The sequence below is a fragment of the Spodoptera frugiperda genome, chromosome 2 (genome assembly GCF_023101765.2).
Source record: "Spodoptera frugiperda isolate SF20-4 chromosome 2, AGI-APGP_CSIRO_Sfru_2.0, whole genome shotgun sequence".
Taxonomy (NCBI): Eukaryota; Metazoa; Arthropoda; class Insecta; order Lepidoptera; family Noctuidae; genus Spodoptera; species Spodoptera frugiperda.
The window spans coordinates 8,038,680-8,066,119 of NC_064213.1; the positions used below are offsets into that span (position 1 = coordinate 8,038,680).

Here is a 27,440-nt window from a genome sequence, read left to right on the forward strand (position 1 = left end):
GGGAAAATGTCTATGGACGTAGCGACGTCTGTGTAGCTGTCAAAATAAATTATTTTTTTATTTCCTTCTCAATTTTAATGATTAGGGCATTTTGATAAGACAATATGAGTTAGCCGGTAGTGTGTTTTGAAGAAATAATAAGTTTAACCACATTGTAGAGTTAACCGTAAAGTGAGTATTATTATTATGTATTTTTCTTATTTGACATTATTATTTTTGCGTTGTAATTTGTTGATAACTTTGTAATAAAATTGCGCATATTTGCTCGATAATTAGTTAAAATAATTGATTTATGGTTAATTACATTCAATTCTACTTCAATAACGTCGTACCATACGGGTATATCGTCACACATACCCGTAATAAATTTTATAAAATTAAATGATAGTGGAATTATTTTGTAGAATATCAAATTGTTCTTTATCTGATCGTCATGTACTAAAAAAGTGATTTATTTTCAGCCAATATGATGGAATATTGCCCTCCTAACGTAACCCTAGGGGAGATATGGGTGGACCATGGGATCTCTCAATGTTTTATGGAGACTGCTTCAGCCATCCTCATTGGTGGCTTTCTCTTAACATTAGGACTTATACAGATCGTTATGTATAAAAGGTAAGTCGTACCTACTATATTTATATTTATTGTTATTGATCAAACATCTCTTTCAACATTTATTAAAAATTTCAAGGTTATACTAAACCATAAAAAATCTCATTAAAATCTAGATCCTTTGTAGTAATTTGAACTATTTATTCACTAAACCCTTATTGGGTTAATTTATTTATGTTTGTTATGTGTGTTTGTAAATAAATTAATCCAATAAGGGTCAATATAGTAATTTCTTGTTGGAACAGACAAATGGACAGAATGTTTCTGAATTTATAAGGAAATCATGCTAATAATGTCTACAGGTCCAAGTAGGTTAAATCTTGTTTATCATGACTCATGATTTCTTTTTAAAAAAAACTAGGTACTATTTTCTACATAATGTTGTAAAGTACATAGCAATTTTATAATGTCTATCTGATTATTTTGTTCTTTTGTAACTTTCTAGTTTTTACATTTTAGTTTCTTTTGTTTATTGAAGAATGACTTGTTGTCTAGTGATAGAAGTTCTATTACAATTCTTTCTTCTTTTATTATTATAAAAAAATATTTCTCCTACCCTCCTATGACCAATCATCTGTGAAAAATATTTTAAATCCAATCTCATAATCTTCCTTACAAGAAGTAGATACATAGGTGTTTTTCACATATCTATATGCATATTACATATGCTAAGTACTATTTTCTTACTCTCAACTAATAATCATATTGTGACGTAGCATAATCAACATGTTATCAGTCAGTTTAAACAAAGCTCGCTTATTTTATCTATAATCAATTATTGTCAATTCGAAATTTCCGATAACTGTTTCTGTTTGTTGATGTTATATAATTGTAATAATTAAACAGTATACCAATTCATTAGATTTTTATAATCCATTGAAATTTTAATGATAAAAGTAATTAATTGCAAAATCACATACAAAATTTAGTTTAATGTGCGAGTAATTTAATAAAATGTTTTATAAATTATATTGATGCGATAAAATACTGATTGTAGACAAATTATAAATGTGATTTTATATTATAAATAAAAATTAACATAGAAATATGTATAGGATTATGTACTCATGGTTTACTATTTTGATAGATGTTGGTTTATTTTTTAACAGGATAATCTTTATAAAATACTTAATCTATTACAGCATAACATTAGTTAAAACGGATGCTAGAAATTTCTATACATTGTGAATAATTAATTAAGTAATTATTAATTCATAATATAATAAACTTTATGGTGTAATGGGTTAACTAGTAATGTGGATTTTTACCCACTAAAAGTCACCTGTGATCTTCATACCACATTATTTTATGAGTATGTATATGTGTAGTAACACTGATGTAAGTACATTACTATAAGGTTTACTACTATTGCAGATATGCCATAGAAGTGGAGGACATAAGAAGCTCAAAGCTCTTTGGTGTGCAGTTGTTCTTCACATTGTTTGTACCAGTGTTAGCTGTGATAAGGTTCTTGCTACAGGCTTTTGTATTTAAAGGAGGACAAATATATGGATATATGGTAAGTTACATTCAGTATAATTATCATTAAATACTTTTTAATTTTGCTTTAGTATTAATTTTGAATATGATGTGGACTTGTCCTTTGATTGCTCATAAATGTATTTTTTTAATAATGACAAAGTCTAATTCAATTTGACTGTTGTTGATTGCGATTAAGGCTGCCCGAACAAGGGCTCTCAGGATTAATTTTCGGGTCAAATAGAGACCTTGAGTTTGGAAATTCCAAAAGTGACATCACCATCACCATTTGAAATACACTTAATGAACTGTAATGGATTCGAAAATTCTAATAAAATAACTACAAAAACCAACGGAGATATGAACTGACATAATACTTAATTGTACTATTTTGTTACAGATCCTAGCTTTAGTGATAACTCTAGTGGTGTTTCCATTCTCGGCCTACTTAGCTATCTTGGAGCGACGGTTCCTGCTGCCGTCCGTCCCTCCGAGCGGACATGGATTTATACTCCTCGTGTTCTGGGCTATGATATTCGTGTCTGAAAACCTCTCATTCTTAAACCTTAACAAAGAAGGATGGTGGTGGAACTTGAAGACGTGAGTATATAGTTATAAATTTTACGATAATCACTTTTAATAAAACACTGAACTGAACATACTCTGGAGATTTTTATAAAATAATTTAATTATTAGCATAGCAGAGTTTTGTAACAAAATTGCACCCTATGTCTAAGTAATAATAAGGTTAACCTTTACCTTAATTACAAAAACACAGTTGTGTGAGTACTTGAGTACTTCAGTTCTTTTATTCATCATCATCAGCCGAGAGACGTCCACTGCTGAACAAAGGCCTCCCCCTTAGTCCTCCACGTAGAACGACAAGCCGCCACCTGTATCTACTGGCTCCCCGCGACTCTGACATTAATCATTATTTTAATCAAGAACACGAAAATTATTTTATTGTCTCTAGTCTCCAAGATCGCCTGGAGATGTCACTGTTTGTGGGACGTTATGTATCCTGCATGATAATGTTCGTGCTCGGGCTTAAGGCGCCCGGCATCGTTCAGTATCATTACCTCGGCGCTGATGACGAAAACCGCAGGAATATACCACCAAGGGTGAGTAAATTAATATCACGTTGTATTATTGAGCAAGTTAATATACCGTGTACAAACACGGTTCGGCGCTGCGGACTACCTAGCGGGTTTACCGGAGCTCCGGCTCGAAAAGCAGGAGTAGGAACGGGGTGGTTTTTAGTCAGTAACGGCGCATTCCAATAAACTACGGATCGGTAGATGTGCCTACGAGCCGTAGAATTTTGACACATTTTGTATGGAGCTTATGTCAAAATTCTACGGCTCGTAAGTAAATTTACCGATCGGTAGTTTATTGGAATGCGCCGTTAGTCTGACACTCCGGGAGAAGGCATGGGATGATTTTCCCCTATCAAAAAACTTATTGGTATAAATAAATTTGAATCCTATGTAACTTGACTGAGATCGAAGATGCTAATGTTTTTTCATTCATTACAGTACCTAATCTAATCATATTCTAGTTCCGGCATAAAATAATAGTAATAAAGTTTACTCGAGTTTACCAGTAGTTATAACCATTTCTAAAGAAACCCTAAAGTATGTGTGAAGGATTTTCCTAATACTTATAATAGGATTTTGTTGTAACCTTTATTTTGTAACATCACTTTGTAGTTTGTAATACGCAAGTAGAAATAAATATTAGGTGGGTAAATGATATTGCAGTCATAATTTTTAACATCTTTTACAATTTGAGACATAAACTACAGCAATCGTTTAAAAACTTCTTGGTCTCAAACTTTTTTCGTTAAGCAAACTATTTATTTTCTCTACTCTCTATATTTCTTTTGGCACTACGTGTCAATATGTTTAATTTTTTCGTAATAAGTTTTTTAGGTTAAAATGTCATGCCCATATCAAAATCACTTTGTTGTTCAAACAGCCGAAAAAGATGTATTTAAATTAAAAAAGGTGATTAAATCATCAAATGTGTTGACCTCTTGTACGATGCTTGCACATTCTAGGACAGCCATAACGTGATGCCATATATTATGAAATCTGGTGAGTGAGTGCAAGTAAACAGTCTGAAAATTAATCAAAAATTGTAAAAGTCGGAGTAAACGGTATAAGTAAATTACCTTGATTTTACTTGAAGCAAATGCGCGAAATCACGTTTACAAATTAGGCAAGTATTAATGGCAAAATTACAATTTCCACTTAAAGTTTTGTACTACATATCTTCCTGTTTATGTAACTGTGTAGTGTAACTAATACCTGTAACAATTTACTGTCCGCCTGCCTTCCAAATAAAAATCAATACATACGTTATCTCTTTGCCCTTTACTACTTTGCCTTCTAAAGTCTAATGTTAGATTTGTTTTACTCCGATTCTTCTTCAATATTATTTTATTTTCAAAAGGTGTTTATTTTCAGACTGTTTAATTGGTTTACTCAGCAAAAATGCAGGGAATGGCGCAATACTTTCACGTCTACATGCCTGTGAGATTACTTACATAAATTATTTTATTTATTTATTTTCTATGATAAACTGTACTTAAGCATCTGCAATGAGATATTACAGTTCATAAAAAAATATATTACTTTAAAGTAATAATTTTGTCTAGTCAGGAATACAAGTTTTACCACGTCACTGATATTGCATACTTGCGCAAAAAATGCAGTGTAAGCAAATGCGCAAAATTTTGCGCAAATATTTAGCCCAACCAAATGAATGAAATCGTTGAAATCATTAACGATTTTACTAATGGAATAATTTATTATTAACCGTTTACGTTCTTCTCCGTAGCAAGATGAAAACAGATCAACATTCCGCAATGTGTTTGGCAAACTGCGAACGCTACTGCCCTTCTTGTGGCCTAGGAAGAGCGCATGCCTTCAGATCTACGTACTCATATGCGTACTCGCTCTCCTCGCTGGAAGAGTCGTGAACCTCTTCGTCCCTATTTATAGCAAAAAGATTGGTAAGTTCTTACATTTCATTTTGGTTAAATATTGTACATACTTTAAAATGTACCAGCGTTGTTATTATTGCGTGTGTTCTCGTATTGTTTTATTTAGGGTCTATCTTAAAATGTCTTATTAACTTTCTATTAACCTAATTGACGTAAATATAAATAAGGGGATTTCTATATTAATAACCATTTAATATATCTTAATGAGCACATAATTATCCATATTTTTAAAGCAAAGTTATTATGCAAAGCTACTTACTTCACAAACTTTACGAAAGTCCTACAAAATGTTTTTTTTTTTCTACAGTGGACAGTATTTCGATCCCACCATTTTATTTCCGATGGGACTTGGTGGCGATCTACGTGTTCTTCAAGTTCCTGCAAGGCGGTGGCACTGGTGGGATGGGATTCCTCAACAATCTGCGATCGTTCTTGTGGATCAAAGTGCAGCAGTATACGACTAGGGAGTTACAGGTATACATTTAATTTTTATCTTCATTATTTTTATTTGTTGCATTTGAGAGGTCTTTAATTAAATATATTAAATAAAGTATCGTATTTTAAAGATATAAATCTGCACTAAAAGAATGACTTCGATTCATTTGGCAACCTTGGTTTATCGTTATCAGACTTTCGAGGTACTGTCTACTCATATCGAGGTCACGAAGAAGCTCATTCTAAAAGATATCCAGAAATCTTTTACATTTAAATACTACTGTTGTCAATTTACATAGGACCTTGACATAATTATATGATAGTTTTGTAGAACAAATGATTCATTTAACGATAAAAGTCGCGATTCATGCTGCACTATCACGAAATACTATATCGTTGTATTTGATTACCGATGGCTGTTGTTGAACGAATCATTCATTTTCTCACTAATCTAATAGTAATGAAATTTGATCTGCTGTTTTTTTAGGTTGCGTAAATGTAATTTACTAACGTTTTTTTTTGTTTATGGCAATTTAGTTCCGAGAACTTGATTTAGTAGTTGTCTGTTTGTCCATAAAGTGAACAAAAAGAATACTCTGCTAAGTTTATTTATGTAAAATTCTAATTACATACATATTTTTATTAAAATACTACACATTTATCTACCCAAGTTGTCTGCAATCAGTCAAGAATCCTTAAAATAAAAAAACAAAACTATCTTTTACAGTTAGAATTATTCAAGCATCTACACGACCTGCCTCTCCGATGGCATTTGTCACGGAAGACAGGAGAAGTCCTAAGAGTGATGGACAGGGGAACAGATTCTATAGACAATCTGCTTTCGTACATATTGTTCTCAATCACTCCGACCTTGGTGGACATCATTGTGGCTGTTGTGTACTTCGTCTCTCAGTTCAACGTGTGGTTCGGACTGATCGTGTTTTCTACTATGGTGCTTTATATAAGTGAGTATGTTTGTCCTATGTCCGAATACTCAAACGCTACTCAATTTTAAGACGCTCTCAAAACTAGTTCTGTCCCTATCTATTCTTTATAAAATGACAGAGATAGCACGATATTTAAGTATAACTTGAAATTGAGTAGCATTTCAGTATTCGGTCGTTAGAGTGAAAATGATTTGATTTGTAGAAATTATCAAAACGTCATCGCGTTTAAATTCTGACTTTGTACTTCAAAATTGAACTATGCTAAAAGTGTTATTAGAATACCACTATTAGTTCTAAAGTTTATCTATCGCGTTTAATTTGCAAATGTCTGCAAATTCATTCCACATTTTTAATTTTAAATATTTATAATTTTAATTCCGTTACAATAATTATTTCCGTACTTAACTTGCACTCAAATATGCGTACATTTACCTTTTGATAATAGTACATTTCAGTTTTTGTATCGCTTATCGCCTGGAAGTAGAAATCGACATTACTTACGCCAATGTGCTTGTCAGATAACAATAAGTAGCAACAAATTGTAAATATCACAATATTTAATCGTATATCTGCACATATTATTTGTATTTTTGGTAAATACAGAAGTTTCAATGTCGATTTATCGGTTCGCGTGCATTTAATTGGCTGTAAGCCTGTAAAAATGTGCCGATATTTCACCGTTTCCGTCCGATCCTTTGTTTTACTGTATTGATTTTGTTCGTAGGTATATTGTTTATTTTTAATTTCATTGTTTGCTGCACGACTAGACTATGTTATATGGCATCTAATCTGATAAGTTTTGTTAACTTTTCTTTGCACTAATACGAGACAACTATGGATTTGTATTATCGCCAATTCTCGTTTCTCAATTGGGTTCTAGATTGCTATTTAAAAGCTTATGATTTATCAAAGGGTCATCAAATGTGTCCTATGTATGGTTCTTGAATGACACGTGGGAAGAGATGAGAGAAGTAGAGAGTAGACAATACTATTGCTGCCGTCACCAAGCGACGTATTGAAGTAAAAAAATAGTATTAACTAGCAAACCCGGCGAACTCCGTTTCGCCATCAATGATTTTCTCTGTTTTCCTGCTTTTCTCTTAAGATTTTTTCTGTGTGACTTTTCTTTAACGAAAAATTTCTTGGAAATCGGTTACACTTGATTTTCGCGGTTTTATTGGAAAGGTTTAGGGCTTACATATCTTTAAAGAAATTTATATATAGACTTAAACTTATTGTTATATTATAGATTACTTTCTAACAATGTATCTCATCTAATTACAGTTGCAACGATAGCTGTAACGGAATGGCGTACGAAGTTCCAGAGACGTATGAACTTAGCGGACAACGAACAGAAGGCTCGCTCCGTCGACTCTTTACTTAACTACGAGACGGTTAAGTACTATGGCGCTGAGGCATACGAAGTTGTGTCCTACAGGGGAGCTATCGTTAATTATCAGGTAATTTGTTGTTTTATAATAAAGTATTAGCAGTTTCCCGTATAATAGTGATTACTGGCAGATTTTGGGTTGTTTAATTAGCCTTTTCCAAAGTATATTGTAAAGCTGTGTAACAAATCTCATTAGAATTGATTCAGTACCTAGGTTTTATTTTTGTGAAATGAATTTATTTTCGTGATTTCATAATAAAATATTAGTAAGGCTTTGATTGCATACATTGACAGTACAAATCCTGGATTACTCCAGGGTGATGGAGTTTTAGAGTTTAATTCACGAAAAATTGTGTTAACCCGAACCGTGAATTTTATTCATTTATTCTCTTCAATAAAAAGATCTTTTGCAATATTTCAGGCTGAGGAGTTCAAATCTCTAATAACACTGAATATGCTGAATACTTTACAAAACATCATTATTTGCTCTGGTAAGTAAAGTTTCCTTATTATTCGAATTAATACAGTATTATCGAAACATATAAAAAACATTGCAATCTCTGGATTTCCGAAAAACCAAAATAAAAAAGAATAAATTACTCTCGTCTTATGTATCACACTCATTAGGAGATTTATTAAAAGAGTCATGTGCGAGTAGTAGTAAAGTAAATATGTACATAAGAGTATAATTTTTGTATCGTCATGCAATTATGATAACGTTAAATAACTTTGAAGCGGTTTTATCTCAGTCTCGTCTGCTGAAAATGGCTAAATTGCTGATTAACTAGCCAATAACTACTGATATGGCAATTGCTACGTCAATATTTGTAGTTGATTATTCCAGCTATATCACTGAAAATCTCCCATTAGCATAATCTAAGTTTTAAAAGTGGACATTGTTATTGGTCGATTACATAGTACTCGATATGAATAAGGAGTTTACCATGTATGTTTTTTTTAATGTGAGCATAGATCGCTGTCGTCCCCACTGTGGACTGATTACTGGCAAAGTTAAGAAGTATTTGATAATATATCTATATATGTATACAGTATGAGTATTATTTAAATCATATAAGTGATCTCCATACCGTATAGGTATAGGTATATCTCTTACAAAGCGCAGACCAAGGGAGCCTGTCAATGAGCTATGAATAAATTCTCAATCACCATTTTGGGATTGTGGAAACGAATGGCTTTATGAAATAGGTCATCAACAATAGCCAGGAGAGTAAACCTATCAAGTACTAATTTTAGACACAAATTCTAATAAAATGATTGTAATTTCCAGGTCTGCTGGCCGGATCATTGCTCTGTGTGCACATGGTGGTGGAAACCAACGAGCTGACCGTGGGTGACTACGTACTGTTCGCTTCCTACATCGTGCAGTTGTACGTGCCGCTCAACTGGTTCGGAACTTATTACAGGTATGTCGCACACACAATCTTATTTCACAGCTATAACGTTTCTTATGCATTGACAATAAAGTCTATTTTTATTTGAAAATCTACAATTACAAATGGTATTTATTACCAATGTTATAAAAGTAAGGCTATTGCCATTTACCATATTCAAATAAACAACTATAAGTTCATTTTCCTGCTTCTGCCTTAAGGCAATAAGTAGTGTTCCGTTATTTATATTACACTAGCTTCAGCCAGCGGCTTCGCTCGCATTCCCGTTGGATAAAAAGTATCCTATCACCCAAATCAGCTCACTTTGTCTGTATACCAAATTTCATCAAAATTCGTTCAGAAGTTTCAGCGTGATTGACGGACAAACATCCAAAGAAACAAACAAACTTTCACATTTATAATATTAGTGTGGTATATTTATTATTTTATTGTAAATCGCTTGGTAACACACTTGTATAGTACTATTGTATTTATTATTTATCAATAGATATCGATAGAGCTTAGATTTCTCTTGCTACGTGAGAGATATGTGCCAGATAACGAGTGCATCAAGTGCGGAACGCGGATAACGTAATAAAGATAAATATAATCTAATTTCTATGTTAATTTGGAACATTTTACAACTGTATACTTGATTAAACATAGTATGGCGCATTTTGATTCACGTGGGGAGGTAGGGGTGCAATACAGAGAGGCACAACTCACTATTTTTGGCTGACGGAATTAAAATGTTTTCTTTATTTGGTTAAACACATATAAATAAGCAAAATACTATGTTTTTAACCTCTTTTCGCTATATGAAACAGTAAAAAATACATTGTATCCTACTGTTTACTATCTGTGTTTAAGCAAGCAACCAACATTTTAAAATCACTTATTTCTTACTCAAAACCTTACATCTCTATTCACAGAGCAATACAAAAGAATTTCGTGGACATGGAGAACATGTTCGACTTGATGCGAGTGGACTCTGACGTGCGGGACGCTATCGGAGCCCCCGACCTTCTAGTGAGGCGGGGCGCCGTAGAATTCAAACACGTATCATTTGGCTACGGACCCGAGAGACTTGTATTGAGCAATATCAGCTTCAAAGTACCGCCTGGCAGCACTGTTGCCTTGGTAAGTTGTTTTTAAAACCCTTTTTGCAGTATATTTTTTATTACCATTCACATAATTTTTTTGAGGAGGTTGTTAGATGCGACACTCACCGCTTCGTTTGTCACCTAATGAATATGAGCCCCTCGTGCGCTTTGAAACTAATCGAGTTACATCGTAAAGTACCTAATTAATATTTTAAAGTTGCAAACCAACGTTTTCTGCCCTTAGCAGCTATAAAATAAAAGACAAAGATTTTTTGTTAATTAATATACTCTTTAACTTTAAAAAAAAACTATAAACCTTTAACAATTTTGTCTAAATACAAAAAGATAATACAAAGGAACTAACAACTTTCAATAAATATCATACAAAAAAAAAAACTAATAATAAATAATAAGTAGCATAAACAATAATATAATCAATCAACATTATTATGACAAAAAAATAAAACTTGAAAACAGTATACCACCCGTTTTCACTACCCGTTATTTTGTATATTTCTACATACATAGATAGACACGCCTGTCTTCTGCTCAGGTGGGCAATGACAATAGAAAAGCTAATGACCTGATTTTGCCATTTCTCGCCTCATCTACATTCATCAACAACTAAACAATTTAACAAAATACACAGGTGGGTCCAAGTGGCGCGGGTAAGTCGACGATAATGCGGCTGTTGTTCCGTTTCTACGACGTGAACGAAGGCGCCGTGCTAGTAGACGGGCAGGACGTGCGCACCGTGACACAGGCCTCGCTGCGTGCCAACATCGGCGTCGTACCGCAAGACACCGTGCTCTTTAATAATTCTGTCAGGTAATTATTCTGTGAGAAAGAAATTATGTATGATAGATTAAAGAAATTAGGGCTGAAAATTCAGGTAAAACACGATTAATATTAACGATAATGAGAAAAGAAATTAGTAATTGACACTAGTGTTTTCCCCTGTGTCGTGGGTGCGTTTACCAACATACAAGTTCACATACACATGACACCCAGACCCGCAACACGTTGCGTTGCGCAGCCGGTTGCCCAGCCACCTAGCCAACCATGTTGTCGAATATTATACCTTAATGTTAAATAATAATGTTAAATAATAACTTATGGTATATTATTTCAGGTACAATATCCAGTATGGAAAACTAAACGCGCCGGCATCGGACATAATATCGGCAGCTAAAAATGCTGACATTCACGACAGGATCCTCACATTCCCTGATGCCTATGATACGCAGGTGAGAACTATCTTATTACACATCTGAAATATTAATTAAATTAAGAAGTTAACTGGAAAGATGAGAAAGATGTCTTTTAACCACTAACCTGACGAAACGCAGTAGCATTGGCATACTAAGCAACTGAGTCCATGATCGATCCAATTTATTTAACTTGTATAAAACGGCTAGACTCTACCATCTTAATAGGTTTCTGGGTGTCTTCAAGTAGGTTGCTTATGAACTTGCTTTATCTTTGGCAACATTACCGCTTTGGCGAGACAGTGACCCAGTGATAGCTTGACCTGATGAGTATAAATAAAAAAGAGTACTGCTGTAAGATTTGTGATTATTTTCTCACCATGACAGTTTAACAACAACTCATGGGGTGTATGGATGGGGTGATCGCTCAGTTTGTAACTGCATACATACGTAACCTCACGCCTGTCTCCCATGTTGGTAGGCAAAGACAATGGAACGGACATAACATAATAATTTCTAAAACCAATACAAAATTTGATTTGTGCTTAAAATCTTTTTTTTTTTAATACTAGGTCGGAGAAAGAGGTCTTCGACTGAGTGGAGGTGAGAAACAAAGAATAGCTATCGCACGAACTATCCTGAAAGATCCGGCTATAGTTCTACTGGATGAAGCTACGTCGGCTCTGGATACCAACACGGAAAGAAATATACAGGTAATACAACAATCCATACTCCTAAACTATAGCGAATTATTTGTAATATTTGAATATCAATGTAATATTCTTATAATTTCTTGTTCAGGCTGCCTTAGCGCGTGTATGTGCGAACAGGACCACTATCATAATAGCTCACAGGCTCTCCACTATCATACACGCCGATGAAATCCTCGTATTGAAAGATGGAGAAATCATCGAGAGAGGGAAGTAAGTAGATTTTGAAATATACATATATGAATAAAAATTAATCTGACTGAAATGTAAGTGTGTACCTTCTGAAGTATTAGACCAAATTGGACGATTCATATTTTTAATTTTGCTCGATATTGTTTAGGAAATACCGCCCAGGCAAAACTGAAGCGCACCGCTAGTAATTTAACAGTTAATGCTTGTTGGCTTAAGTAACAGAACTAATTGTTGATCAACTTCTTTTCCAGCCATGAAACGCTGCTTGCGCAAGGTGGATTCTATGCGTCAATGTGGCAACAGCAGTTGGAGAACCGCAACAATACGGAGAACATTGGAGAAGGGAACAATAACAATAACGAGCCGCGGCCGCCGCCGGCGCAGCTGAGTGGCGCCTTCGGACACGGCCACGGCCACGGAGTTTTATAAGTGTGTACAGTGATACGTAACGAAGCAGGGTGCTAGTCGGTTCGTGGATCAGTGAATTCGAATATTTATCGATTCCTAGTGTCAATTGTTTGGTTTGAGAGCGTTAGACATAAGCGACATGACAGATCGCTCGCGATGAGCATTTGTAACCAAATAATGTAGTAGCGGTATCGTGAACTTTATCTCTGTACATTATGCACAAGCATTATTAGCTCTCCGAACAAACAGAATGTACATAAGTTGACATTGTGATGATGTAACTATATTGTACCTAGTAGTATTAATATTGTGATGGGAAATTTTATGTGCTGTTTCAGTGTTATTAAAACGTTTTTTTATTTAAAAATCGTCTTTTTATTATTCAGTGTAATAAATTAATAAACTATTTGTAGATAAGCTAAATATAACTAAAAAACACGAGTCAATGTGCTAAAGCTAAACCATTACAAAAAGAGTTTTCTAAAATGTCGCTGTAGATGCTAAGGGTGAGGGACCTGAAAAAAGTTGTCACATGTATACATATATTCGTGGGTTACTTGACATGGCAGGCAATAACACGTGTATTATAAAATCAGAAATGTTACCTACAGGAACAGAAGGTATTTTACACAGCCTGAATAATTCGATGCGGTTCATTGGAGTCGGAGAATCAGAGCGTCAAATTCGGACCCGGTAAACGTAAAACGAATTGATAGTAAGCCCCCAGGGCAAGTAAATTGTATAAAGCATTTACAGCTACCAGCAGGTCAACCTACTCCTGTCTGTAAAACTAAAATCCTAAGGAAAAATCCCAAAAAGGGGCCAAAAAGGATTTATTATTTATTATATTTTAGACTTAATTCTTTTTATAGAAGAATCCAATGGAAAAATTGACAGATAAGAGAAGCTTGACCTGCCTGCCACTGTGCCTGTCCTATACAATAATCAACTCGACAACTTTACATTAACAGTGGTATGGATGATAAAGTTTATTGGTAAGTTAATTAGATATTATAGCTGTAGTTATAGCAAGACTCCCTAGGTACATTAATACTACATTATTGCCTGCCGTTGGTATCTGGCTTGTCCAATTAAACATGTTACCTCTGTCAAAGAATTGTAAAGAGGAGTGTCGCCTGGAAGTCTCAGACCGCTTTTAAATTGCGACGTTTTGATTGTTGGATCTATGAAAAGAAAATATTCCTAATACTAAATCCTCTTACTATGAGGTGAACACACCACAGAAAGATTCATGATGTCTCTGCTATCGTAGATATGTTTTCAATTATTATTTATTTTGTAAAGAGAGTGCAGCTTTGGATTTTGTATACTTATACAAAATATAAATATTTCTTATACTTACTACTTTCAAGCGCATCCTTAATTTTGCTTTCATCTATTTCCGTTGCTTTAGCTTGATATTCTTGGTTCATCTTTTGATAATCTTTCACTGATATTGCTGGCCGCTTCTTGGCATACTCTAGACTCCTCAAAGAATTCTCTTGTTTCTGTTCTATGTGGTCGATAGTTTTAACGTAGTCCGAAGATATTTTGCGATAAACTTTCTTCCCGTGTTGTAGTAAAAGCACTTGGTCAATGGATTTCTGAGGAATATCCATCGTTATGGAGTGACGCTTCAAATAATTTTCACGTGATTCATCCCTCGCCAATAATAGTCTGCTCGGCGAGTCGTGTGTGAGGAACAGGTTATTTTTCTGCTGCTGCATTTCCGAGAAGGTTCTAGAAATGAAGACGTTTTATGGATGTACCTTTTTTTTTAAAATATAATTGAAACTGTTCAACAAAATTACTGATTTTCATTAATTTAACTTACTTATATTCCTTCAACGTTGGCAGTGGGTCTAGATCATTATAGGTCGAGGTAGCGTCGAGGAGACGCCCAATTAAAGAAGGTCGTTCCTCCCTGTTCTCGTATTCTTCTTCATCGAATGAGAATCGGGCCCTTATCCGACTGTTGAGAAATGAGAATCAATGAAATAGAAACCTTAAAAAGTACTATAGGTAGCCAAATAAACATCTAACAGGAGCAAAAAAGTAATGTTTTGGATCAGTAAGCCCAAAACACTGAATACCATCTACAATACAAATAACCAATTTGAAGCCATTAACTAATAACTAATAATATTGTTTTAAAAATAATAAGCACTAATTTGTTTAAACGTAGGTAAATATTATTATTAATAAAAGTATTTCACCTTGATCGTGGATCCTCCCTATCACGCGAGCTTCTTTTTGCTTCATGGGTCATCCTAACTGTTTTTCTAAAATAAAAAAAATAAAAAACATCAAACAAAATATATACTAAAAACATCTTGTTACATCGGAAATTAAAAATAAATCGATCCGTTTTTGCTATTTGCCATTACATTTTTTTTAATTAGTACCTACATAAGTATTACTCAGTTTATTATTTTACTAGTGCACTTCATTGCTTGGTATTTGTAACAACGCAAAAAATAATAAAAATTATACCACACGTCATTAAACATAAGAAAAAAAAAACGATTCTAGTTTCTGTCTTATGTCCGCAATTTATGTCATTGCATATTTTTTTTAATTTGTTTATATTTATGACTTACCATAACAGCACTAATGTATGAAAGCATTAGTTACCTTTAGACGACTGTGAAAATTAAACACATCATGTTAATTTTATGACGGGATATTTACCATGTTTATTCACTTTGGTGAGTTTCCGATATTTCGGCACTGTTGCAAGCGCCATGATCACGGATTAACATGATATCGGAAACTCACCAAAGTGAATAAACATGGTAAATATCCCGTCATAAGTTCTAATAATAGTGTTAGTGACCATGTCAATTTAAAAACTTATAACAACATGTTCAATTTATTAACAAACAAAGTAAATTAAATGCTAAAGTGAAATACTCCGTCAGGACGTTAGGTAGGTACTGATACGGAATTTAAGTGCCCAAGACAACTAAGTATACAAAAAGCAATAATATTCCATCATACTATATACTTATAAACATGATTTTTTTTTAATTATATTCTCTTAAAATTTCACCTTAATTTTGACACATATCCACATAATTGTAGTTTGTGTTTGGGTCACTCTGGTTCTGGTGGTCTCAATTTAAAAGAGGGGCACATAAATCAATAACATTTTTAAATATACTTAAAATAAATTTTATAAAGTTTATTGTAACTATATAGTACAATTATAAGTAACCAGATAAATGTTTAGTAAATTTAACCATCACTACATAGTATAAAACAAAGTCGCTTTTTCTGTCATGTTGTATGTCCCTATGAACGCTTAAATCTTTAAAACTACGCAACGGATTTTGATGCGGTTTTTTTAATAGATAGAGTAACTCATGAGGAAGGTTTTTATGTATAATACAGGTATAATATATCACCATTGCACCCATGCGAAGCTGGGGCGGGTCGCTAGTTACCTATAAATTTTCAAAAATTTTTTGTACATTTTCAAAAATTGTCTCTTTGCCAATAAACTTGTACATTGGAAAATCTTGTAAATAATATCTACTAAATTAAGTTAAGAAAAACTAAACAGATACATGTCATGTAAATGATATTGAAAATACTTTCTTATTTGAATTAACTACGAAAAATTTTATTAATCGTGTTCACTGCCCAGCGAATTTCCACAGTTCCGAGAGTGCCCATGACACGTTATTGCGTTCAATGTTTACCCATCTCGAGTGCCCGTGACGCACACGCGTTCGGTCGAATCTCGCCGGGTGCCCACGACGCGTCTGTGCGTTTATTACTCAAATTTTTTGTATTAAAAATTGCCTATGTTACTCTTAAATCTCGAATACTCCGTTTTATCCCATCTTACTACTACCTGGATTGTAATCCGTGCATGGTATTTCTTCAGTTTCTACGACTTCCGATATTCTGATATGCCTAGAAAGTTACAGATAATTTTGAAATCACAAATCACACCCATGGCTGATCTTGTCCAACGCATTTGCCAAACAACTGCCCCGTCTAGAAACTTGAGTTTTATACATGATAGGCATATTCAAATAATGACGTGGGTAATAGGTTAATAGGTAATTAAATAAATAAGTAAAAAAGATGTATGTATGTTAATTAAAAATAATGTAATGACACACATATTTAGGTAGGCGAAGGTGGTTAAAAAATAAAATGTAGGTACTACCTTGTGATTACTTTATTCACTAGTGGACCCCGATTGGGAAACGATAGGTGACGACAGTATCTACCTACTTACCCCTAGATTAAAAAGCAACGACTGCTGTTGAAAAAGTATAAACGACATTTTAAAACCGAAAAATACACTTCATATTTAACTCAACAATAAAACCGCCAAAAAATGTACCTGTAAATAATCGCTTTAGGAATGTATAGTTCCAAAAACGTTTTGCATTATAGGTACAGGAGTAGTATTGGTTTTCGATCAATAATAGCGAATGTAATGGTGGATCAATAATGAAGTATGTACTTAATTACATAATTATCATAAAATCTGATCTAGTCGAGAACAGACTGAGGTCTGTACCGTATGGCTTATGTATTGCCCAGCTCGAACAGAATAAACCAACCAATCAGAGTGCCGAAAGCGCTTTCGTTTTGATTACTTTCTACGTAAAGCAAACTCATACTAAGGATATTGCAGTTATCATTTGGAATCATTGAATCTGGGATATCATTATGTGCATCCTCCATACCTACCTACATAATATTAACTTTTTACCTCTTGGAAATTAGGACCTACTGAAAACTTTAGTTTTCACAAATAGGATCATCACCTTTTAGGATCGTGATCCTGAACGTCATCATCAGCTTCGTCATCACCTTTATTATCATCAACAAAAGTATCTTCCTTTTTGTGAAAAATTTCCAATTTTTCCAAGTCATCCTTGCGGACGAAACCAGTTTGACGTCGTTCTGTTTTCTTCTTGTCTGCTTCTGTGGCCGGCTCAGCCGCCTGGCTGATACGAATTTGTCTAAAAGTGGCAGAAAAAAATAAAAAAAATATAAAAAAATAAACAAATTACAACAAAAAAAAAATTATGTCATCCAAACAAAAGAGATTATTTATTACTGCCAAAATATAGCTACTTTAATATTTGTGCGGGTCGGAGGGATCAGGCCGTGGATCGTTTCCTCAACGTACCCGTGATGTGGTCAGGGAGCCAGTGGACTGTATGATGATGGTGGAGAAATAACTCTAGTACTGATTTTACTCAATACTTTATTCCATAGGTTACAAATAAATGATGTTAACACCGTAGTGGATTGACTTACGCGACTACTAAATCAACATGACACACTCTGACGATACATTGATATTACGTAACAGGATAATTACGACACTAACATAATGACGTTCATTGACACACTGAGGACGTCTCGAAAGGAGTCGTCCTTATATAGGCGGGCCGCGCAAACAAGATCGTTCCTGTCCTGGGTGCACGTCGCGGGCGTCGCCGCGTTACGAACAAGTTCGTGCAAGCCCAGGAGCATGTTTAAACCAGACTGCGGCGGCGCGGAACAAAGGATCGCCGCCGCTCACCTTTGATATACGTGTTTAAACATGCTTTTTAACAGGAACGATCAGGTTTGGTACATGTCGCGGGCGGCTCGCCACCTTACATTGCTGTCGTGCACACTTCTCCCGCCGTCGCCATCTGGCGACTCCTTGGTGGGCACGACAATGCGCTCCGCTGGTCTTCGGAGTACGAGTCCTGTGGTCATGCTACTCGTACCTCTCCTTCTGCGTCTGGTAGCACCTGCGTTACTCTGCCTTTGGGCCAGGTGTTACGTGGAAGGTCAGGGTCGGAGGTTACGACGACGTCTCCAACCTTGGGTGGGGTGCTGCTGCCGAGGGCTCCCGCCGGTTTCATAGGCGCGGCAGGCACTCACGTTCCCGTCTTCGCCAAATCGGCGACACCGGTGGTACGAGCTTCCAGCTTATAGACCACGTATGTGACTCACTACCTAAACCTAACCTAATCTAAAGCGCTTAAGGTGCTTTTACCTAAGTCCCTATCAGCCGCTTAGGTAGCGTTGTCACTACATACATTTAAGACTAACCTATACCTATATGTACTTATAAGCTAATCTATACTTTTACCTAATACCTATTCCTATACCTATACCTATATCTATGACCTAGACCCATATCTATATCTATAAATTAACCTAATTCCTAATACCTATATGTCTTTGTGCCTATCTACAGCTACACATATAGGACCATAATAACCTAAACGGGGGTACGGGCACGTAGTATTCCCGTTATTACTTAAACTACTATGTAACTTCTTAGGCTTATTCCTACGTTCGGGTACAACAGCTTTTTGTTCGTTCACCGCTTTGATTTTCCCGCGCGAATGTGAAGTCCGTGCGCTAGCGCTGCATGTACTTAGCACTGATAACGAACTGCACGGCGTCGCTTTGTTATCCTGTGTGGCGGCGATCACTTTTGGTACTTCGGCGCGTTGCTTATTCTTATCTAGGCGTTCTAGGGTACCTAGATAGGTCTTGGGTACTGTAGGTCCTTTTTGTTTCCTTTTCTTGAACCTGCCGTCGGGTAATCTTCGACTTTTCTGTTCTAGGGTACCTAAGGTTTTCTGTTCTAGGTCTTCTCTAGGTATCCTAGGTTCTAAACTTGGTGGTTCTGAATTGAAGTTCATCACGGTTTCTTCAACTAGTTCTACATTTTCTTTAATTCTAATGAGGCCGCAGAATGTACTCGTGTCTTTATTTGCTGTGTACTGACATCCATGTAAAACCCAACCGAGTTTTGTGTACGATGCTACTGGTTGGTCGCGTGCACCTGTACGTGTCTTAGTGGCTACCAATAAGTGCCAGTTATCCTGACCTATCAGAATCATAGGTCGCGCGTGTTCATAAACAAGAGTGCTACGTATGTCGTCTAAATGTTTGCAATTGTTTAGATCTTCGGCATGTACAGTCTGCGCCGTGACATCCAGCCTAGTTACGGTGCGCGCCGCCTCTATCTTCTGTGGGGCGCTATGGTACTTGCCTTGTATGTGGAGGCTTACGGTTCGGCTTCGCTCGTGCTTGAACTCTGTGCCTAAGCCTTGTATGCACATAGAACTTTCTGGCCCATCTGCACCTAGGATGTCTGCTACCGACGCGGGTATCAAGGTGACTGTACTCCCATCGTCTAACAAGGCGTATGTATGTATCCTAGCATGTGGTCCGCTCAACGTCACAGGTACAATCTTCAAATATGCGCGGCGGTTGTGAGGCGAAGTTGTTTCCCGCGCTGACGTCACGGATTCGTGTGTCGTCATCGCTGGCGGCGCGGGCGGCGCTGTGTTTACATTACGCTCTTTGTGCAACAGTTTGTGATGCTTCATGTTGCACTCCTTTACGTCACAAGTAGGCGCTCTGCACATATTTCTTCTATGTTTACTTTTTAAACATCTAAAACACATGTTATTCGATTTTGCTATATTCCATCGCTTATCTATGTCTAACTGTTTGTATTTACTGCAGTCTGGTAACTTGTGGCCGTGCTGCTTGCATGCCGGGCATTGCTCACTTGATGTTTTCTGACGAGTATTCACCATAAACGTGCGCTCAACTCTGCGCCGTCGTCGCTCATCAATGGCGTTATCCCTATCCCGCTCTGGCAGTGCGTACGCGCTACACTTGTCGGCCTCTTCATTCATAAACATAGATAAGAGCTTTAATACGGGGGTATCTTCAAGCTTTTTATTTGCCGCGTAATCGTACCATTTATTTTTTAATATTGGCGTTAACTTATCTATTATAGATCGCGACATTTCGGGGCTGTGTAAATAGTGAATTCTTTTTAGTGCTTCTATTGTACCTACTGTGTTTGCAATACGGCTAGCAAATATACAAATATCCCTAGGGTCATCCTTTAATCTAGGTAATAATTTTACTTTCTCTAATTCGGTCATTATCAAGGCCTCAGGTCTACCAAAACGTCTTTCTAGTGCATCTAGAATGACCTGAGGGTCAGATTGACTAAACAGTAAACACTCTACAGCTTCCTTTGCGGCGCCTCTGAGGCTTAACCTAATCCTAGCAACATTTTCTACGCTAGAAAAATACGTGTGTGAGTCACAATACGCGGCCTTATAAGCTATCCACTCACCGGGTTTTCCATCGAAGACTGGTAGCCGCTGCATGAACTTCGGTGGCTCTCTCGAATTGCGCATGACCTGCGCTAGAGCCGCGGCGAGGGTTCTTACGTCTATCAGTCTATCACTAACGTTACCGTGTGACACTTCACTCGCGATATTGCCCTTTGTATTCGCACACACACATTCACACATTTTTCTGCAGCCGTCGTCGTCTCGCAGCGGGTGCGCGCCCGCCGGTGCGCCGGTGTACGTCGTTGTCGCTGCGTGGGCTGCGTTTCTGCTGATCCTCCCGCCGCTGACGTCGTGTGGCGGCGGTCGAGTCTCACCTCCGGGTGGCGGCGCGGGTCGCGCTAGCCACGTTCCAATCCTCGAGGCGAGGTCGTCCTCCAGCTCTTCGTCGTCGCTCGACTCAGCTTCGATTCTGAGGCGCTGCAGCTGTATTTCTTTCAGCCGTCGCCTTGCCTGAGCTTGCTGGAGCTGGACATCCATATCAGCCATCTCTAGCTGTTCTATGGCCTCTAGCTCTGCGAGGCGCTTCTTTTTCGAACACGTAGAACGGCGTGACCTCGTATCGCTAGGCTTGAGTGTGGCGTCGATGTTGGTAGTCGCTGTAGACCCGCTTCCTGTGTCCGTCACTCGGACCGAGCTCGATTCTGGTGCCGGGGTGGTGGCACCCGGTCCGGCGGTCACGGAAAGCTCTTGCTGGGTCTGCTCTCCTCTGGACTCTCCACTACGGCTGCGTGTTAGCACCATGTTGCTGGAACTTGATTTGGCTCTGAAGGACCAGAATGTGCGGGTCGGAGGGATCAGGCAGTGGATCGTTTCCTCAACGTACCCGTGATGTGGTCAGGGAGCCAGTGGACTGTATGATGTTGTGGAGAGAAATAACTCTAGTACTGATTTTACTCAATACTTTATTCCATAGGTTACAAATAAATGATGTTAACACCGTAGTGGATTGACTTACGCGACTACTAAATCAACATGACACACTCTGACGATACATTAACATTACGTAACAGGATAATTACGACACTAACATAATGACGTTCATTGACACACTGAGGACGTCTCGAAAGGAGTCGTCCTTATATAGGCGGGCCGCGCAAACAAGATCGTTCCTGTCCTGGGTGCACGTCGCGGGCGTCGCCGCGTTACGAACAAGTTCGTGCAAGCCCAGGAGCATGTTTAAACCAGACTGCGGCGGCGCGGAACAAAGGATCGCCGCCGCTCACCTTTGATATACGTGTTTAAACATGCTTTTTAACAGGAACGATCAGGTTTGGTACATGTCGCGGGCGGCTCGCCACCTTACATTGCTGTCGTGCACAATATTATAATGAAGTTTTGAAAGATAGGTATCTATGAAGTTAGGATAGGTTAGATAGGTAGGTATGACATTATAAACCTGTTTTTTTTTTCAGTTTCTAGGCTAAGCAGTTTGGTAAACGCGTTGAATACAATGTCAGCAATGATTTATTGATGTGGACAACAGTAATTAGGAGACATTAGTGTTTACGCAGTCACCTAGTATATGGAAGATATACTTCGAGGTCATCTTCCTCAGCTTCTTCATCAGGGTCATCTTTCTGGAATTTGATTAGTTCAGCCATATCTTCCGGACGTACGAAACCGGTTTGGCGTCTATGTATTTCTTTATGCTGATCAAAAGGACTGTGAGGTAAGCTGATGGACACTCTTCTACAAAAAAAAAAAAAAAAAATTAATGAAAAAATTAAATACTTAAAGCAAATTAATTATAACCAAATAAATTAGGTATGATGGAAATAAATAAACACAGTCGTTCTTTATTTTAATAAAAAAAACTTAATAATTTTGAATGTTGGCAAGCCGTTAGCCGTTGCCGCCATTCGCCGGCAAACGGCGGCGAAGTGGTGAATGATTTTTTTATCACTATTATACCTATACTAATACTAGGTACAGCTAAAAGAAAAAATATCATTCAGGTGTACAGTGTACATTACATACATAAATAGGTAATACTAAAAACAATGCTACTGTAACTTACTTTTCTTTATTAGCGCGTAATTCATCTTCCGCCATTCTAAAATATAAAATATAGGTTGGTATGTATTTAACATCTGAGTAAGGCTACAGGTGCACCAGCAGCGCGAAACCGCGGCGGTTTAAGAAACCGAATAAGTACAAGCAGCCGCACTTGCAGTTTTGCTTTTCAATACAATTTAACCGCTCCAGTGCGATCGGGGCCTATAACTTTACTTAACTTTACTGCTTTATGCTGTTAGGTAATTTAACTCGCAGAGGAGTTGCTTTTACTTTTATGTTGGAAAGACTGGAACTCTTAAAAGTTTATGTATCAAAATTTCTATTAATAACTGTGGAAGCACCAATCCGAATTATAACTCTTGACAAAAAAATCCCGTGACAAGAATTTAACAACATACAAGGGACATAATAACAAAAACTGCCAAGCCAAGCACAAGTTTTGTGTCAACCCCTTATAAGACAGTTTGCGGTAGCAAGATTATCGCGCTACTGTGTTTCAGGATATAAACATACAATTAGTCTTATATGATAATTAAAAACGTAAAATTACTTATATTTCCGCAGGATCTCGTCTGTAATTGTGTTCAACCTGAAAGATCAATAGCAAGTTTAATTTAAATTCAATAAATATATATATTTTTTTAAACAAATAAGTTCGATGGCAGAGAATAAGTTAGTATAAAGTCTTACTGTTTCTGTCGTTCATATAAATTGAACTTTCCTTGCTTAGCCACAGCTTTTACGGTGCCGCCTGCAAAACTCACGCGGTCTGCATTGGTTCTAGAAAATTAATAAAACAGAATAATATTCAGGAATTCGTTACTGCCTCTGGCTGGGTATTTGAAATCAGTGCCTCGATCGTTGTGTACCTACTTACAAACGTGATTACAGAGAGCAAGAGGTTGGAAAATGCGCATAGGTACTTATTTTTTAATCATTCTAATAATAAGTAGGAAAGAATGAAACAAATACATATAAACAAAGTAGATACTTAAGATATTGCTGTATTTCTTTAATTTCTTCACTGTCTGTACTGTCTTCTGCAAGTAAATAAGATTTGTTTCAGTAAAAAATATAACATTAACTTATATTAGTAAGAATAGTCAGTAGTCTATAAGTAAAGAAGTCTCACCAGATTCAGATTCCGTAGGTGGCGTCTCGAGCGCTTCTAATATATGCGACGGGAAAGAAAATCTATGTTCCGGTTTTACAGGCTTTTTGATCATTTCCTTGTCTAAGTCAGACTCCAGACAATAGTCGCCTTGAAGTAATCTAGAGAAAATAATAACTATATTATAAAAGACCCCGTCGATTTCGATGTGGCCTATCTGCCTAACTAGAGTACTCTACTACGAAGGATACAATAAAATTTATAGGTTTAAGTCCAATTTACTTATATTAGGTACGCGTAAATTACTGTATGTATTATTATGATACCTGTTTCACTGTCTTATTATTAGATCTCCAGATCTTTGTAAAATCCTCACAAATGGTACAAACCTCCTGAGATTAAAATCGGAGTCCACCTCTCCAACGTACGGTACATCTGTAAAGGGTAGGTAGTAGGGCTGTTCTCGTTTTGCCTTTTCACTTCCAGTTATCACTCTAGACGTTTGTTTATACGTATACTCTTCAGGATCGTAATCAAAGTTGTCAGCATCAAAGTCATTTTCGCTTTTTTCAATATCGGGTGAGGGGTTGTGCTCATGTCGACTCTGGTCATGTCGACTCTGGTCATGTCGGCTCTGGTCATCTCGGCTCTGGTCATCTCGGCTCTGTTCATCAGGACTTTCTTCTATATGTTGATCTATTTCCTCTTTATTGCGCATAAATCTGAACAGAACAAACAATTTTATTTACGTTAAGACAAAAGACTATTCTCAGGCCAATCATTATGAACCAACCTTTGTGTTGCACGTAAATCTTCTCCAGCACTAGACGCGTCCTCAATGCGTCCACGTTTGCGATCGACTTGCAGAAATACTTTCTCTAGTACTGCCTGCAGATATACCACTATTTAGACACTAGTTTTGACTACTTAGTTACTTACGTTACAATACTATTTTGTGTGCTTAACGCAGGTAACGATGAGTAAGTTCCTACCCAAAAGTATTAGGTGTTACATGGCGTACCTACCTCATAAAACGTCTCTCCTAAGGCGTGAAGATATTCAATGTGGCCCTCCAGATACCTGTTGGTATGCTTATTTATTTTTATGTCTTGGCACTCCATATTTAGAATACCGGCGTTGTGGAATATAATGCTCTTTGACGGAGATTCATACCAAGTAGGAACTTCTTCTATCTTTTTAAGAGTTTCTTCGCCGCTGATGAGTTGGCCAAATGCGACATATTTGTAGGCCATCCACGGTTGCGGTTGCAATGAAACGAAGAATTGTGTGGAACAATCGACATGTCTGCAAATTACGTACTTAGTTAAAAATTGTTTTTCAAAATCAACTGTTAAAAAGGTATAGAAACGAACGATAATGACTGGTGCAGTGGTCACAGATTTGTTATGCAAGTAAGCACCTGGCGAAGCGTTTTAAGGTCCCGCCTCGGTCTCGCTTTACTTAAAGTAAAGAAAATTAATGCGAGACCTAAATTAGTACCCATTAAGCTTATTGGCGTTGAACGTGGATTACTTCAGTATGAGGACAAGTATTATTACCTGCCAGCATTGGCCATGCCCAGTACTCCTCGTCGATCATGAGGTACAATAAAGTTCTCACAGTCCAGTTCTGAATCTTTGAGTCCAAATCCACCGCATTGGATCCAACTGTCTTTTACTATACGATGTACAGGAGTCCCCGAGTACCCGCACTTCTTTTCTTTACATAATCGAAGGAAGTTCTCACAAGTTCTCGGGGCTATATCACTGTATAACTAGATAAGTATTTTTATTATTTTTAATTATCTATAGGTAGCAGCAAAGATAGACTTATTATTTTATGGGGAAAATGTAGGTGTATCTGTCTACTTACCATAAATATCATTGTTCCAATTTCTTCGTCATCGATGGAAACTTGGAAATACGCACATGGTCTCTGAAAAACATCTCATTCTTATTTGGTATTGAGCTGAATTTTCGAAAAGTGGTATAATATTATAACATTCTAGATTCTAGAGGATTGTATTAGAAATCTCTGTATTAGGTAGGTACGACGTGGATATGTAGGTCGTGGAAACAACTAGATACGAGAATCGCGCGAATGATTCAGACACTGAAATATTGTAAACTAGTTTCTGCCCGTGACTTCATCTGCGTGGAATACCTAACGACTTGCGGCAGAATTTAGGTTCTTGTATTTATCTTTTCCAAGGTATACCTATTCTACGGCTATTTTTATTTCTACTAAAATTATTTTAATGTGTAGAGTACTTACTCCTGATAATTTAACAAAATTAGAAAATAATTGAACAGCTTCATCATAATAATTGAGTTTTAAATGGTAAACGTATTTTGACTCGATTAATTCTTTTAAATCCTTTTCTCCGCCAAGAAATTGGCCATTCATTAAGATAGCGACTTGAGATTGCAAGCAATATGCGTTACCGCCGAACTGGATTTTCAAATCATTCCATACTTTTGGCCATTCCACGCTCGTAACGGCTAAAAACGTATAACAGTAAGGTACCGTCAAATAACATTGCATCACTGAACGTACCTAGCACTACTTTTACAATATAAAATTGAATTGAAGAAATTGGTATAAATTACTAAGTAGGTAGGTACTAATACTAAACACTGAGCAAACTGTAATAAGAATTTACTAGGAACCTCCGAGCGCTGAAATTGCTTAGCTGAGTGGACCATTTTGAGATGTAGGTTAGTGGACCCCGCGAATTTGTTTTTGCCATCGCAATTATTCTGCGCGCAACATTTTGTAATTTTTTTCTTACATTTTCATTTAGCGATTCATTTTTATATTATAAAAGATCTCTACCTACTGACTCTGGATTATTTACCTCGTATGTCTGGAACGTCGAAACTTTTCCATCGATATTTGTACAGGCCTTTTACTAATTTCATGCAATAAATAAATTCTTTTGTGACTCGGTTACCAATCACAGTGAATTTAACCCGGTTTGGATAAGCTTTGTCTTCCTTGGGTGGTGGGTAAATAATAGGATTTCTCGCAGAATTATGGCCATATTTATAAGTTGGTAAATAAGTGTCTTTAATATATTTTTCCCATGGATGAGCAGGATCATTTTCTTCCTTTACAGAAAGATCAAGGTTTTGTTCAGACATCTTATTGAAAATGGTTTCCACTATATTTTTATATATCTTTAGAAACGGTTGACTTTATTGATTATAAGCTTTTTCTCTGCGTATCACACTATTCTTTTTAAAATTAATGGCCAGACACAACGATTTGAAAACATATTAGTTTTATTT

General features: G+C 36.6%; 2 protein-coding genes across 5 annotated transcripts; one reads left to right on the forward strand and one right to left on the reverse strand.

Annotated features, from left to right (window-relative positions):
- Positions 1–13,249, forward strand: LOC118268855 (ATP-binding cassette sub-family B member 6). Its single transcript, XM_035583612.2, has 17 exons — positions 1–171; positions 462–615; positions 1,987–2,131; positions 2,492–2,691; positions 3,065–3,212; positions 4,933–5,107; positions 5,406–5,572; positions 6,261–6,498; positions 7,765–7,940; positions 8,292–8,361; positions 9,159–9,294; positions 10,194–10,401; positions 11,014–11,192; positions 11,497–11,611; positions 12,145–12,285; positions 12,374–12,495; positions 12,726–13,249. The coding sequence occupies exons 2-17, from the start codon at positions 467–469 to the stop codon at positions 12,901–12,903; spliced, it is 2,547 nt and encodes an 848-aa protein (XP_035439505.2). The 5' UTR covers positions 1–171; positions 462–466; the 3' UTR covers positions 12,904–13,249.
- On the reverse strand, positions 11,656–27,335 carry LOC118268854 (peptidyl-prolyl cis-trans isomerase G). Of its 4 annotated transcripts, XM_035583609.2 has the most exons (19): positions 27,008–27,335; positions 26,425–26,651; positions 26,023–26,085; positions 25,710–25,924; positions 25,176–25,455; positions 24,944–25,038; positions 24,540–24,872; positions 24,172–24,311; positions 24,031–24,079; positions 23,730–23,819; positions 23,590–23,628; positions 23,041–23,076; positions 22,539–22,712; positions 17,673–17,870; positions 15,099–15,164; positions 14,717–14,854; positions 14,246–14,622; positions 13,987–14,066; positions 13,257–13,397 (listed from the first exon to the last, which is right to left on the reverse strand). In XM_035583609.2, exons 1-19 carry the CDS (start codon positions 27,291–27,293, stop codon positions 13,383–13,385), a joined length of 2,901 nt encoding a protein of 966 aa, XP_035439502.1. In that variant the 5' UTR covers positions 27,294–27,335; the 3' UTR covers positions 13,257–13,382. The 4 variants fall into 4 exon arrangements, with proteins under 4 accessions (XP_035439503.1, XP_035439502.1, XP_035439504.1 ...); XM_035583610.2 differs by lacking the exons at positions 13,257–13,397; positions 13,987–14,066 and adding an exon at positions 11,656–11,895; XM_035583611.2 differs by lacking the exon at positions 13,987–14,066 and having other exon boundaries at positions 13,263–13,397.
- Between the last annotated feature and the right edge of the window lie 105 nt (positions 27,336–27,440).

Excerpts from the sequence above, each read along its gene's own strand:
- LOC118268855 (XM_035583612.2), top strand. The coding sequence starts at position 467 with ATGATGGAATATTGCCCTCCTAACGTAACCCTAGGGGAGATATGGGTG. Across the intron at positions 5,108-5,405 it reads TATTTATAGCAAAAAGATTG|TGGACAGTATTTCGATCCCA; the intron begins GTAAGTTCTTAC and ends TTTTTTCTACAG. Across the intron at positions 11,612-12,144 it reads CTGATGCCTATGATACGCAG|GTCGGAGAAAGAGGTCTTCG; the intron begins GTGAGAACTATC and ends TTTTAATACTAG.
- LOC118268854 (XM_050704416.1), bottom strand. The coding sequence starts at position 27,293 with ATGTCTGAACAAAACCTTGATCTTTCTGTAAAGGAAGAAAATGATCCT. Across the intron at positions 15,165-17,672 it reads CAGGATCACGATCCTAAAAG|AAAAACAGTTAGGATGACCC; the intron begins GTGATGATCCTA and ends TTTTTATTTTAG. Across the intron at positions 14,067-14,245 it reads TAAGGATGCGCTTGAAAGTA|ATCCAACAATCAAAACGTCG; the intron begins GTAAGTATAAGA and ends TTCTTTTCATAG.